General features: G+C 37.8%; 1 protein-coding gene across 2 annotated transcripts; it reads right to left on the bottom strand.

Annotated features, from left to right (window-relative positions):
• Positions 1-1,073: 1,073 nt before the first annotated feature.
• On the bottom strand, positions 1,074-15,352 carry RNPC3 (RNA binding region (RNP1, RRM) containing 3). 2 transcript variants are annotated; one of them, XR_003532308.1, is made up of 16 exons: positions 15,053-15,352; positions 14,002-14,049; positions 12,753-12,871; positions 12,048-12,128; positions 11,203-11,314; positions 10,671-10,739; positions 9,950-10,098; positions 8,949-9,074; positions 7,935-8,071; positions 6,964-7,125; positions 6,706-6,800; positions 6,567-6,625; positions 5,908-6,040; positions 4,939-5,011; positions 1,514-2,242; positions 1,074-1,314 (listed from the first exon to the last, which is right to left on the bottom strand). XR_003532308.1 is itself a non-coding variant. In XM_027671807.1 (15 exons), the coding sequence occupies exons 1-14, from the start codon at positions 15,350-15,352 to the stop codon at positions 4,952-4,954; spliced, it is 1,650 nt and encodes a 549-aa protein (XP_027527608.1). In that variant the 3' UTR covers positions 1,074-1,314; positions 4,939-4,951. The 2 variants fall into 2 exon arrangements, 1 of the variants encoding a protein (XP_027527608.1); XM_027671807.1 differs by lacking the exon at positions 1,514-2,242.
• Between the last annotated feature and the right edge of the window lie 1,824 nt (positions 15,353-17,176).

Genomic DNA, 17,176 nt, shown 5'->3' on the forward strand with positions numbered 1-17,176 from the left:
GGCCTTTTATGCACTATTTTAATAACTTGTACTTGTAGCTCAACATGGGGGACACACTATCATTAGAACCATAGAAACAAAGCCCCAAATACAAACCGTCAGCAGAAACAGGTATACAAAAACCCAGCTAACTTAAAGGAATGAAAGCTTTTCCTCCTGACTTCCACAAAATGATCTCTCAACAAGACTGCAAAAGTTTCCTTGATAGTTTATGAGTGTTAAGATGGTGGACATCATGTTTTATTTGTATTTTACTTTAATAATTAAAACCCCACCAAAACACACAAAAAACCAATTAAGCCACTTTTTTCTCACTTCTAAGCATCATAAACCCTTCAGCCACTTTCATAAAACTTCTCTCAGTATATTTTTCCTGGTCTACCAAGTCCAAAAACAAGTAAGATAAACTAACAAACAGCTACAAAGTCCACATGGGAATGCAACAAATAAGCTAAAAAAGAATTCCAGTAAAAGCATTTTATAGTAATGTGATAAGCCAATTCATATGGAAAAACCCAGCAAAGATACACTTACTTTGGTCCAGCCATCACAACTAGTGATTTGGACTGCTTGCAGCTGCAATGATGACAAAATAAATCTTTTACACAAGCCAGTTACTTGACCATCAACCATGACTTAGCAGTTTATGGAATAACTTTTTCTTTAAGTCCACTAGACTGGACTCTCTATTGCCAAGTAAACATCATTTCAATGTTTCCCACATGGTTTTAGACAGTTACGCTAATCTGCCAAATACGTAAGAAATCCTACTATGTGACCTCCATAGCATTTATTGTTATTAATCACAGTTCAACAGGGCAAGGACCACATTTACACAGGTTTAACACTGCTTTAACTGCTACTGTTGTTTTAATGACTTCAGTCTCACTACTGACATTTTTCAAGATGCAGGTGAACAATGGAAGTTAATTACTGAGAAAAAACAATGCCTAATTTCACAGTACAAATTCACGTCGGTGCACTAGTCCTCCTGCTGGTTCCAAGACAGGAAAAAGATCCGTCCAACTCAAAAACCCCACAATAAAAGCCAAAATGAAGAGAGAAAGGCAAAACAAAGAGAAAGGAAATAATTTATTAGATTTCACAAGCAAATTAACATACATTTATCATATAAGTCTTGTGACACTTTAAAGATGTGGAATCTTTAAGACGAGAAAATTTATAGTCTGCCAATTTATAGTCTGCCTTAAATACTTTAGAAATGCTACTACGCACAGTTCAAGAGTCCTGATGATTACACTGCTTCTTCCCCCAGCTTGATAATACTTGAAAGAGATGGAACACAAAAGGGACCTGGAACATCACAAAGGCATGTTAAAAGTAAGAACCACCAGAAAACAGCAGTGTTATATTTTGTTTTGACAACTAAACTTAAAGATGTTAAAGTATTTTAAGAAGTGCTTAATGTCTGAAAAAAATATGACTTAAAAGATGCAGGCTGTATTAATTTTAAATTACAGAAAGTTAAATAGTAATGTAGTATGAAACCCACAAGAAAATTAAAATCACTGGCAACAACACTACCTCAGTGCAGAGAACAATCTAAAAAAAAACCAACAAAAAGGTAGCAGTGATTAATAGTTGAGTATTAGTTCAACTTCAAATACTTCATTGCAAGTTATTATTAATTTTTTTCTTTACTCAAAAAAGACATAGTAAGGAATGTATAAACTGAATCAACTACAGATTGTTTCTCATATACCAGGACAACAGTAATCATCAAATGGTCTAAATACCTGTCAACCCCTTAATGCTAGGAATTGCTCTGCAACATATTTTAGCCAACATATTAATATAATAATATTTATTTAAAGGAAAACAAAGTGACACCCTCAGTGTGAGCTCAGCACGGTTCCACATACATCAGCTTGTTTGAGCTAGAACTGTTTCACAAAGGAATGGGATCACAAATTAGTAAGGTATATGACCTTTGAGGAAAAAGGTGGAGGCTACCTTTTAAGACTAAGAACCTCTAATGTGTCTATTCACACACACAGAAAACTCATTGATTTCTTTTTCCCCCCTGAAAAAGCACCTTTTGCTTTTCAAAATTACCAGATTAGCTCAAGCTTTAAACATGTAAACTCCTCCCCACACCTACTCTACATGAAAACTTAGATGTAGTTGAGTGCTACGGAAAACATTGCACAAAAAAAGGATACAACAAGAAAGGATACACTCTGCATGACAGTATTACTGCAGTATTTACGCAGGAATGTTTCTAAAGAAGAACAGCAGAATGTGGTTTAATTTTACTTGATTCTCAGTATTGCATACACATAACTTTATGCTACCTATCAAAAGCAAATATGCCTGTTTGATAAAATACAGTTCTGACACCTTATGAGATTTAATGAGGGCTGATGGATCCATCAACACTAAACTCCATATTCAAAAGTAAATACATTTTTTCGTAACTGGAACTACTAGGACACCACCAGATTTTTCTGTTTCATTAATTCTCCTTCAAGTCTTTGCCATTTTACAGACTCACTTTTTTTTTTTCCCATCAGGTCCAAAACCCAATCACATTTCCATTTAATGCTGGCTTTCAAGTCACTTCTTCCTAAGAAGATGCTGGAGAAGTCTCAGCATCAGTTTCTTCTACATAACCTTTCTCCCAAAAAGTTGTATTTTAGCTACAGGAAAAATAGTCACCCCAAATACTAACTGAACTTTTCGCCAGTCAATCAAGAAAGACATTTCAGCCAGCAAGGACTTACATAGTATTTTTATAGACCATATGTATTATCTTCTCCACAAAGGATAAAATCTCTATAGAGAAAATTTTAAAAACCCCAAACAAACAAACAAAAAACCCCATGAAACACAAAACCAGACTCAGATTTCTATAATGGAATTTTGCATCATAAATCAGCATCCACCAGAATATTCCAGTAGGAAAAGGAAAACATAATCATGCACAAATAGGGTTCCATTTCATCATTAGTTGGGAAATCAAACAAATATTTTCAACTAAACCTCATGGATCCTTACAAATCTGTATCATTCTAAACATTCTGTGATTGCTACGTACAAACATTCAAGCTAAGGGAGCAGTTCTGCCCATGGTACATTAAACCAATGACACCTGCGAGATGGCAATTCAGGCAAGACTTTCAGGTGCACAATTAAGTCTTGCATAAATATGTTTTTGTTCACTCTAAAAAATGCTTCTGAGTTGACCATCAACATAATTAATAACCAAGTAAGCACTTTGTTATTTTCTTCATGTAATTCAAGTTTTTAGCATGTTTAGTGAATTCAGAATTAATGTACAAAATCAGTTGCAAAGACATGGAATTCCTAAAAAGAATAAAAATGCTCAGGCTTCATCTATCAGGCTTTCCAATAGCTAAAATGTTTCAAGTTTCTTTTTTGAAAATCAAGACACTTAGTAATCTTCTTATTAGATGCTAGACAAAATATAAATACAAGTTTTTGCTAACAAGGCAGGAGTAGGAAACAAGACTGAAACAGTCTCATTAACACTTGCTCCTAATAAGATACTTTAGCCACGGCTCATTTCTACCTTTTCAATGACCAATACAGAAGAATGCCTGTAAAAAAAATTACTTTTAATTTTACAAATACAGATTTTGCAAACCACAATCAATTATACAAAATAGGAACTTCTAAGACCAAGTAGTATCTCAGATATGAGGGAAACAAGATCAAACATAATCTGATTAAGAAATCCTTAGGACAATGGATACAACAAGGAACATACAATTAAAGTAACTGTTCTAAATAGAAATACTCCCTCACAATAACCATTCTGTGGGGTCTCCAACCAATTTGTAAAAATCAAAACCAACTGCTAACATCCTTTATTTCAAACTTCAGGTTTTCTTCAAAGTAACAAGGATCAAACCTCCAGATTAAAAACACATCATGGATTAAGTAGAATGCTTCATAAGCACTCAGCCTAAGATTTGAGTTCATTTTGTCTTAAGTGGTGGCATACCCAGAGCAATCCCCAACTGTAACCAGTGATTAAGTTCAATGCCCTTTAAATTTGAACTCGTTGATCTATCAGAGGGTGCAGATAGAGAACTGAGTGCTTCTTATTCTTGCATCAGTTACTTCACATGAGAATCTGAGAGTTCACTACGCAAATGTTTTCAGGGCATGAAACTCCTCACAGTTAAATTAGAGCTCATTTTGCTTGAGTTAAAAGGAAATAAATAGAGTAAGCAGTAATGAAGTAAAGCTACATCATATGAAATAATAGCAATTACTTTCTTCTATAAGTTACTTTCCCAACATGTTGTGATGGGATAATAATGCCAAAAATCAGGACCTACGCATTACACAAAGGAAGTCTTGATCAATGCAGCATTAAGCAGCATGTTCTGACAGAAAATCCATCACTAATTCAGACAAGTTTAAAGGATGCTGCAACAGCGCTAAGATCTCATCTTCCAAAGTTAGCAAAGCCAAAAGGTCCTTTACAGCTAGCAGAAGGTCATTGCTGGAACCAGTTCTTCAGCATCACTTTACTCCTTCCCTTCCATCCCTACCATTGTAAAGAGGCAACTCTTTTCAATACCAAAACCCTGGAAGATTACTAAAAGGTAAGTGGTCCAATTCCACAGAATTATTCTCCCTAGCTCCCCAGATTAAGGATTAGAGAAACATCAAGTACCCTATGATATCAGGATCAGTGAAATGACAGTCTCTGTGTTTTTAAACAGGGGAATAAGCAATGTTTTAAAACTTACACCAACTATATACCTCACACTGTTTTCCTCATATAAGCACACATTTAAGAAAAGAAAATTGTATGGAACGTTTCCCAGTATTCCTAAATAAGCCATTAAAGAGATATTAAATAAAAACAAACAAACACACACTCTAACAAAAAAAAATCCAAGCCTAATTATTTATTTTTATTTTCAGGCAGAGAGTCCATACCTTGTGCAGTGTTCTACTTTTTCCTTTTCCCTTCATTGGCATCCTGTTTTGGTCTAGCTGAACGAGCAAATTGCTGAGATTCTGTTAAGGACTACAAGTGTCTGATATGCAGAAGCCAATCAAGAAGAAAACAAAAAGATTACTTCTGCAAATTACAGTCTAGAAAGTGACCTTTACCTGTGAATCAATTCTACTACAGTATAAAGTATTATAACAATAGTGTCCATTAGTCAAAGATTAGGACCTCACCGTTACACAGTACTGAAGTTATTAAGAGAGACTGTCCAAGAGTTTGCAATACTAAGCAAATAAGGAGAACTAACTGGAAATAGGTTTGATGCAGAGTAACTACAGCGGGATAAATGCTTGATATCTACAATCTTCCATCCCAGCATGTTAATTCTGTAACTTTGATGTCTCAGAATTTGGGAGGAAAAAAGGTAAAAGGAATAGAAGTTGGGATAAATGTGAGCACAAAGAAAATGAAACAAACTATGAAACATTCAAGTGAAAAATAAGGAAAGATTTACAGACAAAAAACAGTGCCATGCAATTAAAAAGTGACAGTTCCAGCTGGAGACCTAGTGTAAACAGAGGCAACTGACCCCAACAGGAACACTTCTTATGTTCTTAATTCTGCAAACATAGGCCCAGTCAAGTCAAAAAGCTTGTATTTAATTTAAATACAGTGGTTATACAAGCTAAATTATTTTTTGTATTGTCTTTGCAGGATCAGAGGTAAGACCAGAGAATCTTATTGTCTTATATTATCACCTTTACTTTCCTATTTTAGAAGAGGTGCCTCTATTTTTTTTCAGCTACCATAAAACTAACAATAGTACACTGTGTTATGCTGACTGGTTTTCTGTATTTCCTCTTTTGTAGAACACTATGACAGCAAAAGAAGAGATTGACGGACAGATTACAAAGACAGATTACAATAACGTAAATGTTTAAAGAAAAAGATACAACCACCATGGGTTTTTCAAATAAGACATATCCATTTGCTTCTTTTAATGCTTTAGCAGCTGCTTTTTCATTAGGAAGTCCAATGAAAGCCTGTCCCTTCATACGGCCTTCTTTCATCAAACGTATATCAAACCTAGAGGCAAAATGGAGAATTGGGAATTACTCAGGTTTCACTAAACTTTCATATTTCACAGTAAAAATGTGATTCTCATGCATCAAGTTGGAGAAATAGCAGAAACAGGAGCAAAGCCTACAAGCAGGAATGATGTTCTTGGAGACCATTTTGCCTGGGGGAACCATTTACTAAAAAGTAACATAGGACTGCAGGATGGCAAATTGGTGTGCAGTACTACTAAACAGGACATAAGCAAAATGACCAGATACACACAATCATCTACACTGTTCATTCTGAGTAATTCAGCCAATAAACAGTAAATTTTAGAACAAATATAAGGGCAAAATAGTAGGGTCTTCAATCACTGTTCATAAAATAATTCTATTTCTGTACTTGTGATAAATGAAGATTTTCAGATGAAACACATTTTTTCTTTATGCAGAAACATGAAAAATGATGACTAGTTCTAAAATCACAATTTTCAACAGTATCGTAGAAAATAACATAAGAAGCTTAAATCTAACCAACTACCAAATGAACTCACATATTTCGTTCCACTTCTGACTGGAAGTCAACGTATCTTCCAAAAATGAACTTGAGATCCTGAAATTAAAGTGTAGGTATAAGAGAAAAGCTAAGAAAAAGCCTTTTTGGAAAAATATTTGATTTGCTTGTTTACCTACCTTTTCCTGGACTTGTTTAGCTAAATTCTTCACATATATCCTGCAATTTGGATCACCTGGCTCATAGTTTTTGAAAACAGAAAATTTTTCCATTTCTTAAAGAAGACAAAAAATAGAGAATGTTTTCGTTTATTTACTTTGCATATTTGTTCAGTATATAAAATAACTTATCATCAAATAAGAAATTAATGACTTATTTAAACTATTTGTTTCAACAAATCAGAAAGGTATTACTAGATAATACATTCTCAGTTATACCTTCTCTAGAAAGTCTGTTTTTTTCTAGATCCTTTCTAGAAACAAATTCTGATGGTATTTCATCATCCTCTTCTTCAGTTTCCATTTTATCATTTGAGCTAGGAGCTGGGAAAATCCTTCCAAAGCCTGTATTATTGATTTCTTCTGTGGTTGCAGAAAGATCTGAAATTTCAACACATTATTTAAGTGGTTTGTATGTTTATTCACAAGAGGATCAAGAGCAAGCAAAAGAAGTATACTTCTTTCAGTAATATTTTAATACAGTAGACTTTGTAAAGCAATTTGAACACATCCTTTAGAAAATTAGTCTTAATCCCTGGTTTGACAAAAGCATCTGCTTTATATGGTCCTATAAAACCCAATGTACTACAAACAAAAGCCATGGCACATGCTAGTTAGCATAAAGCAAGCCTTCCTGCTCAAGCCTGTATCCATTTCAATGGTTTATCTAATTTTCATTTAAAAAACCTGAATATCACTATAAAGTACTAAGAAACACAGACTGACCATAACCTTATAAAAAACCATCACATCTCATTGCTATTACCACCCAGCACTATTATAGCAGATAATCAGTGCACCACAGAGAAGGACTTGGCAATCACTTGGATGCTGCTCTCTAAGAGCTGGAAAAGGAAAATCTGAAATTAGCCTGATATATTCATTTACACTATAAAATACTGAGAATGCATTTGTAACATTTGCTAAAAACATCTTAACATTTAAAAGGCAGTGCAATTCACCATAAACCTACAGAGCACATAGGAGAGAAAGAGACCTTTAAAATCCTCTGTATCCTTTACAAAGCTTGTAACATGGAAAAAACAGCAAATGCAAACATGACACAACTTGGTGTTGAAAGCTCCAGTACAAAAGAAGAAAAGAATTTCCTGGCCTAAATTTCAGCACCTTTCTACACATTGAACCCAGATGATTTTAATATTAAATACATTGGAAGTACAAAGTCTTACCATTTTTTTCTTCTTTTTCTGAGTTTATCTGAAGAACAGCTGGGATGTCAGTACTAATATGAAACTCTATTTTTTTATGACCTACATGATGCGGCTGCTCAAAGACATCTGAAGGTGACAGTGTAGGGTGCAAATTACTGTTTAAAACAACAACATGTTAATTAAAGATTCAGACACTGATGAATGCATAGTCAAATACAAGATTTCTTCCAGATGTATTTTATGCCATTGTTTACCACAAATACGTGTTCTCCATTTCATAAATCTCACCCAACACAGTTCAAGTTGATTAGAACACAAATACAGCAGGTATTGCTGGCAGTGGGAGCAAAATCAAGAATCACATACTACATTACAACACAAACAGGCATTTATTAAAAATTTCATCAGTTACTTAAATATGAAAAATAACTGGCCTTGCTGCTGCTCTCACCTAGTGTAAAAAAATATACCACATTTAAAAAAAATATAGCAAATCACTTGGAGGAAGCAGGTGGCTATAAAGAAAAATGCATTCACAATCACTCATCACCACACAGAAATACTACACTGGTGACTACTGTGCCACAGAACTGCAGTTCCAATAACCAAACTTATTTTAAACCAAGTCCAGTATCATAATTTTATTATAACTTTTTATTTTAAGAAGTATTCCAAAAAATAGACCCAGATTGCTTCTGTCACAGCTGTGATACAGAATTAGTTATCTTTTTTATGAAAAGGAATTTTTATTAGTTTGATAGCCAGAGAAACACAGAGCTTGAACAGGCACACTTTACAGATTAAGGTAGTTGAGCAGAGTTGAGTTCAAATTACAGGAAAATTTGGACTTCTTGAGCAATAAAACCAAGCACAAGGATAAGGGAAGAAGACCATCTCCACTGCCAAGTTCAGTTATCAGTGAAGAATGCTTGTCTTAAAAAAGCAACACTAAAGCAAACATGATGCAGAGAACACAATTTAGTAAAAGGAGTAATCTGAAAAAGTGAAAAAACCCACAGAAAAAATACAAACCTGTGGGGAGTACAGACAGGAACATTCAGTAAGTCTTTAATTCTTTGCTTTTTTCTAACCCCACGTCTCTTTGTGTTTATTGGTCTTTTAGGCTGAAGGGTTGCTAATTCCATCAACTTGGTCATTCTATTTTAACAAAAATAAAAATAAAAAACAAACCAAAACAAAGTGGTTTACAGTTTATTTGAAAATACTTATTATGAAAACCCTTCCCCTCTCCTTAAAGCCCTTGAAACAGAACTTTTCAGAGTATGATTATAAAACTAGGTACCTTAAAAATGAAACTACACTAATAATCTATAATTGTAATGAGGTCAATGATGCCCTTCCTTCCCCAAGCATGCTCCTAATTAGGACACTGAAGCTGTAAGGAAAGCTGTGACACCCCAAGCTGAACCTGAATTTATAACACAATTTCCACTCAATGGGAGTGCCTTTTTCCAAATGCATGTCTTTTTCTGAATAAAGCACAGTGACTTTCTGATTCACTTTTCAGTTTAAATAGCAAATAAAAACCTATTTTTTTAATTTTAGTATGAGTTTAAAGATTAAACAAACCCCACACCTATGATGCAATTTAGCCCCAAAACTGCAAGAGCATCCTCAGCACACAACCTCCAATGATTAATACACGATTCAGGCTGAGTAGTTAATTCAGTAAAGATATGGAACAATGAAGAATTCAAAAAACAAACTAATGCTTCCTTGTAACTGCACTGTGGGGTTTTTTGACATGAGAACAAATGATAAATTGCACACCAATAGGACGTTTTCCTTTTCTTCCTGCATTTAAAACAGCACTGTCCTTCTGTTATTAAGTTGATCTGGAGTTTCTCTAAGCACCTAGAAAGATTTCAATATACTATCTACTAGATACTATATCTATGTACTGCAAATGTTAAGAAAGATTCCACCATTGGCTGAACTAGAAGCTAGAAAAGTAAAGGCAACCACCACTTTAAGTGAGCCCAAAAGCTTGCAAATGACTGCAAAACACGTACCTCTCCTTTTCCTCATCATTATCACTTTCATATTCCGATTCATCCCCACTAGATAGTTGCTCTTCTTCCTCTTCAGGCAAAGGAGGCTCTTCAGGAGGCAGAGGTGGAATTGGGGGAGGTGGCACAGGCACTGGTAAATACTCTTCATACTAATTATGGGGAAAAAGTTTAAAAAAGTATCTAAACTTTGTAAGAAAAGAAAGCATTTTCTCAAAGTATGCTTATAGGGATCTAGATGCTATTTTAGTAAACCACATTACTAATGAAAAACTTTCCACAACCAAAATGAAAATGTTGCTGCATTCTGAAGCACAACAGTGAATATTTTAATTCTTTTAAGCTGAGGTGATAAGAAATACGGCAAACCCATGGTCCTGGGTTTTCACCTTGCACTCAGCTTTAAGGACTTTCCTGAGAAGAATAAAGTCAAAACATACCGGTGGAGGCCTAAGCTCCAAAGCCATCTCAGTTTCTACAGTGAGCCAACAGTTTGAAACATTCTAGTGCTACTGTCATACATGTGTATTTATTTGTTCTAAGTACAGTCAAAAAGATTTCTTCAGAAGACCAACATGCACATCATACCCAGTGAAATGCAGCAGTATTTGCTATCCTCTAGACATTTCTCCAGCTTTTAGAACTTAGATCTCCTACCATATTACTGACATTTTAAATTGTGAATCACTTCTACAGTACTTAAAACATATATTTAAAAAGTTACCATGGGAGGGCGAGCAGTAATCGGTCCAAAGGGTGGAGGAAGATTCATTTTATTCATTAGATGAAGTACCTGAAATTATTCAAAATAAGCAAGGTTTCCTTAAACAAATAAGTGACAACATTTCCTTGCTAGGTGTCATAGCCAGTAACTTCTGGCAGCTGTAAATCAGCAGAGTTTTAATGTTAATGAACAATGTGAAAGCCTGCACCTGAGACGCAATACTAATGTTAAATAAAAGCAACACCCTAAAAAGGCTAATCAGAAAAGCAAAGCATCTTCTCAATCGAAATTCCGAGTACTCAAGTCACATCTAATTAGGAAGAGCATATCCAATTAAGTCTTCAGTAAGCTACCTCTGGTCAATAAAATCTTATTATCTCAACATGGTAAAAAATTAAGATTGATTAACACTATCACAGAAAAAGTAACTTACTATCTACTATGACAAAAATAATTATTTCTCTGCATAATTGAAAGAGGAAAAATGAGATTTGATTTTTATACTTAATTTTGTTTCCTGTTTTTTACTTACCTGGACATAAAATTTGGGCACGCTTGCCAAGGCATTTGCTATATTTGCTAGAATTGCACTTGAAGGTGGTGGGTACAAATATTTGAGGCAGGAATTGATGGGAAAGGTGAGGCTGAGGAAAAAAATTAAAAACAAGACACCTTAACACCACTGACACTGGTAACACTTAATGATTACTAGAGGCTTAACTATTCATTACATCTGAAGCAACACTGAAATATTATTATTTCCCCAAGAACAGCTTTGGGCCCCTTACATTGACTTTAACTCCAGGGAATAGGCCCCAGTGCATGATAGACTAACTGGGCTGGGCACAATGAAAGAATCAACCTAAGCAGAAAGCCTAAAGTACATAGAAACAATCAAAGCATCCAAAACCAAAAGCACAGCATAGCAGGCTGTACCAACATCATAAACTGAATACTCAGAGTGCAGAATTTATTAGCCTCCAAAAAACTTATTCTTCATGTATGCAAAAATGCAAATGGCTGGGGGGGCGGGAAAGAAGCAGCGGCATCTGGAAAACCAAAAATCAATGGTATTCTGCTGTTAACACTGGGACAACCTACCCAGCCCTCAGGCTCTTCCTGAGAAAACAATGCATAGTGCTAGAAGGCTACTGTGCAATCCACAACTTCACGGCTCAGAGCACCTCAAGTCACTACTTGACTGTGAGGATTCTAAACTTGAGGAACTGAAACTTCATCTTTAAGACAATTCCTACAGCTATGCCTGTGGAATAGTAGCATACTAGAAAACAAAACTCTTGTTCAACAGTACTTAACACATTTCAAAATAACCTGTAACAAAATAAAATAATTAAGACAAATTAAAAAAACACTAACCCATGGTTGGGTGCAATTCCATTCTCTATTTTAACACAGCTTGGTTCTACCTTCTCTTCTTCTTTCACTGGTTCTTCTGAACTGAAAATTAATTTAATCTTAATTAAAGGAGGGCTAAATTTAAATGCTTCATGTAGTATATAAAATAGGCATCATCTATTAATAAATACAAGAAATTGATTAACACAGGTATTTTTAACATCTTTATCAATGCTATTACTACAGCCATTATCAATGCTTCAGAATTAACACATGTGGACAATTATAGTAGCCACAGTCTTCTAAAATAAGTACTTATGCGGATTTAAGTAAGCCTCCCTATATTAAAACTCTCCTGACTTCAATCTACTCATAGGAAAAGAACTAAAATGATTTCATGCTGCGCTCTGTACAGAGACTGTATAAATTCAAAGGTATTAAATTATTGATTAGTTCATATTCAGAGAGTAGACTAAGTAACTTGAAACCTCTACTACAGTTGTTTTAATTAAACACTATCACATAGCTTTTATCACTTAAATATTCCAGAGGTAATGACACAGGTCTAATGTGAGGAATGCAGTCACTTATCTGTGGATCTGAACCTCCTTGTTAACACTTCTTTGTGGTTACAATTTTTCCTTTGAGTTAAAAGGACTACCAAAGTATCATGAATACGGAATTGCCTCTCCTTGACCACAATCATAACTATTATTGAGCACATACCTTTTACATTTCTCTGAGACAGAAGACTGGCTAAGCACTTGTACACTCTCTTGCTCCTTCGCAAATTCAACAACTAAGGTGTGACCTAAAAGTTTCAGCTGATGCAGCCTTGATAAAGCCTTCAAGTAATTATAGTGGAGAAAAGAAAGAAAGGGAAGAGGAAAAACATGAGAATCATTTTAAAGTATAAGTGTTTCTCCTTTGATTGGTAAATTAGCCATAGGATGCAGTCCCAACTGCTTTAAGCTCAGTCTGTGCCACTATGGACATAGGCAGCCCCGCACTGTGTCTGCCTTCGCAGCCCTGCTTTTAGCGCCTCTTTCCTGCTGGTAGGAAGAGACAAGGTTGCATAGCCAGAACCACGGCAGAGTCAGGTCATCTGAACACAGTGGCAGGACTGCAGCCTCACCAGTGATAGTTATTACACAGACTAGTACATCTCTGTGATTTCGAGTAACCGGCCTCTTGCTCATAAACTACAAATATACTGAACTCCGTTCGTAACAGCTGGGAATCTAAGATCAAGATTCTTGAAAGTGACAGTAGGAAGATCCAGCATTCTGCAAGTCCAGAACACAATAGGCTGCTAACAACTGACACAAGCAACCTAATTCACCACTGTTCACCTCACACAGTCTTTGTAACTTTTTGAGTACTCCTTTGAAGTGTAGCCTAAAAAAAATAGAAGCAACGCAAAAAAACCAAAACCCAAACAGGGCATAAGGCGGAAGTTCTAGACACAGGCTTTTTAGCAGACTAGTATTTAAAAAGCATTATTAGCATTACCTTTTTGGCATCTAAGTCTCCCACTAATGTGGTAGTTTTCTTATCAAAGTTGGCATTCAAGGCAGCCTTGAATTGTGTATGTCACTAGGGAATTTTATGGCAAATATGCAATCATGCAGGAAACAAGAAAATTAGGTTTGGTTTAGTTTGTATGTAAATGCACATACATCCCTGACAGGGCCCAGTTCAGTCTCAGCTCCTCTAAGTTTGTAATGCTCTATGTGAAAGGTTGGATCAGATGACTTCCACAAGCAATTTTCAACCCATCTTTCTTAGGAATCTACAGAAGTGTTCATTTCATCAAGTCCTGCAAGCAAATCCTGAAACAGAACTCTTAATACTACATTGTGCTGCTTTTTTTCCTAGCACTGAGCACTAGATGACATGCAAAACATTTTAGAGCACAACTGGCAATCCAGAAAAGTGCTTTGCCAAACCATTCAATAACAAACTCAATACAAACCTTTGCAGCTGCATTTTCACTGGGAAAGGTGGCAAAAGCAGTATGTTTCTAGAAAACAAGCAAAAAAAATTACTGTATATAATATATACATATATTATACTGCATTCAAAAAGTTGAGATTACATGTAAAATATATGTCCACAAGAAATTTGTAAGTTCAAGTTTACATATTTGAAAGCTTCCAGACAGTAGTCACCTAACTCCCACGTGAAGCAAACATGAAGGACTAGAAAACATTTTTCTTAAGAATTTAAGACATAAACCTCCTGCAGTCAAAAATCAAGACAGGAACTCAGCTGCTTGAGGAACACAGGAAAAGCTTTTTTTCTATGAGCAAAAGCCATCCTAAACTGCAAAAAAGTACGTATGGATAAAGAGGTCTAATCCTCTTTTCAAACAAGAAATTTATTTCAGCACCTCACAGTAGCACATTTTCATCAAAGCAATTTCTAAAACGCTATTCCTGCTACAAAAGTTGCAACTATTGTTGTGCTTTGAATGGTTTCTAAGTAACATTTTCCTCTACTTTTTAGGTTTGAAAAGGATGCAAGCTTTTCAAATTAAATCAAAGCCTCACAGAATACACAGTTCATCTCAAAGTTATATTTGTTTTAACAAACTTTATTACTTCACCTTGCCACTACATGATTTGGTACCCAAAATGATTGTAACAAAGTCAGTATTTTTGATATCCTATAAAGAAAGCACGACCCTGACAGAAGATGCAGACATCAATTATCTGTAGCTCTGCAGGAATACAAGGCTCTTTCCGAACAGCATTTGTCACCAAACAGATACGCTCGTGTTTTTTTAACTTGGAAAAAGAAAAAAACCAGAGATTTCTACAGACACACCTGTGAAAGTGCGCCCCTACACCTGCAAGAGGCCCCTCTGCACTGCTCTTCCACAGCCTCATCGCTAAGAGCGAGCGAAGCCGAAGCCGCGGCCCGGGGCACCCTGAGCCCGCCGCTCTCCCGCCCTCCCCGCGGGGTTCCCCGCCCGGCACACCGGCTCGGCCCCGCTGCGGCCTGTCCCGGGCCCCGGCCCTCACCAGCCGCCCGTGGTCCGACAGGACGCGCACAGACACCGCTCCAAAGTGCTGCAGCAGATCCTCCTTCTCCGCCGCTGTCAGCTCGGCGGGCAGGTGCCGCACCAGCAGCGTCCGCCCGCGCCGCCGCGACACGCCGGGGTGCGGCGGGACAGCTCCCGAACCCGGGACACCGCTAGGGTGCGGCGGGACAGCCCCCGGGACACCCCCTGGACCCAGGACACAGCTGGAGTGCGGCGGGACAGCCCCCGGGACACCGCCCGGCCCGCCCGGCCGCAGCTCCCCACAGCCCAGCGCCGCCATCGCAGCGCGGGACCGCCGCGCGCAGGGGCAACTCACGCGAGAGCAGAGGCGGGGCCTGAGGCCTCAAGTCTCGCGACACTGACACAGCCCCGGGAGGCGGGCGGAGCCGCGCGCGGCGGGGCGGGCGTGGGACGCTTGGGTTGGCATTGTCCGGCACCACATACACACAGCGTGCCCGAGTGACGTCCCAAAGGATGCCCCAAAGCGAGACAAAACACTCCCGCTCCAACAGTTCAGAGCTTGTCCTCAGACAAAATTCTAAGCTGAAGAGAGTTGACGGACCAGCGAGCTACTGACACCTCACCGGGACAGTCATTAACCTGCTGCCCGGGTGTCTGGGCAAGGCAGGTGGTGTGGGTGGACAACAGCCACAATGACAACCTGGGACGGATCCCAGGGCGAGCAGTGAGGACAGAGGCAGATCGCAGCCAGTAACCACTGCAGCCACAAGGGCTGCTCCAACCCTGCCTTGCTTCAGAGGGCAAAGGTTGTGATCTCAAAAGGGGGGAATCCCCAGCCTTGACTGATGAAATCTCAGGTTTTACCACATCTAATTAGCTGTTTGCTGGCCGGCAAAAGCACCACTTGCCTGTGTCACTGTTGCCACTGGCTGTGGGTCCCACAGAGCCACTCGCCCGATGCCGCTGTGCTGAGCCTGCAGGTCCTGCGCTGGAGCGCACTGAAGCCACCACAGAAAAAACATGTTTGGAAGGCTGTGCAGTGTACCTGCTGATTAAGGAATGGCTGCTTCTTGTAGCTTTCAATAGAAAAAAAACAAGGCCTTCAGTCCATAAAGTCTTCAAGGCCCCTTCTGCTTCTTGAAGAGTCACGACAGACCTGGCACCAAATGTGCAGTACACCTGGAGGGTCTTAGGTCGTGCTTATTTCATGACTGAACACTGACAATTTGGGAAAAGATCTGGCCATAGTGGGTGGTCACAGGGATCTCATTCAGTACATCAGATGACAGTCCAAGTTCATCCAAATGAGTTTGTGAAGGAGTTGGCTGAAAAACAATCTTTAAAAAGGATCTAGGAGAAAAACAGAAATTTAGGAGCAATTTCTTACAGGATCCATTAATGCATTTTTGTTGCTGTTATTAGGATAAGCTGGGAAATATCTATGAACTTGGAAACAGGTAGAATAATTAACATAGTGTGCAAATAGGGCAGTGTACTTTCTCTCTTGGTTACACCAGCAGTACTGGTTTTTCTAAGGCTGTTAAAACTTTAAAAGTAACACTGACCAGCCTAGCCAGTTCTCTGTGTGACTTGTGGTTTGTATAAAGTCCAGAAGACTTTCTGGGATATGCTGGTCAACATGCAGTTGTAGCAGATGGGAGGATGAGGATTGCAAAAGCAAGTCTGTGGTGGCTGTTCTGCAGCATCCTGTTTAAATTGGCCTGACTTTCAGTTCACTCCTGGGTAATGACTTCAGACAACTTCTTATGCAGCAGGTCTGTGAAACTTGTAGGCAAACCAAACTTCCCTGTTTCCCTTCTAGTTCTCTAGGTACATTCCAATTATTAATCTGCACATCATTCCCCAGATGGGGAAATAATTATATAACTTCAAATATATTTTCCTTTCAGAACTAAGAAACACTGTTCTCAGTTCTGCTCAGAAAAGTCTGAGAAAAATATGTACTTTTTAGTTACATTGAACAAGTGACAAGAACAATTTCACTTGAAATAATTCTGATATCTGACGGCTGTTCATCCCACCTCTCCCTCCTAGTACAGAATCCCCCCCAAAGAAAGAGAAAAACTCTTTTAAAGTCTCTTCACCCTGACAGACCAGGCTGCTGAAGATGAATGTCTCTAAA

The sequence above is a fragment of the Neopelma chrysocephalum genome, unplaced genomic scaffold, assembly GCF_003984885.1.
Source record: "Neopelma chrysocephalum unplaced genomic scaffold, ASM398488v2 Primary Assembly neopelma1_97222, whole genome shotgun sequence".
NCBI lineage: Eukaryota > Metazoa > Chordata > Aves > Passeriformes > Pipridae > Neopelma > Neopelma chrysocephalum.

Bases quoted from the DNA above. Each gene is read 5' to 3' on its own strand.
- RNPC3 (XM_027671807.1), bottom strand. From the start codon at position 15,352: ATGGCGGCGCTGGGCTGTGGGGAGCTGCGGCCGGGCGGGCCGGGCGGT. The intron at 10,099-10,670 runs GTAACTTTTTAA...CCCCATAATTAG, and splicing joins TTACTGCTCGCCCTCCCATG to TATGAAGAGTATTTACCAGT. The intron at 7,126-7,934 runs GTAAGACTTTGT...TTGAAATTTCAG, and splicing joins AGAAAAAGAAGAAAAAAATG to ATCTTTCTGCAACCACAGAA.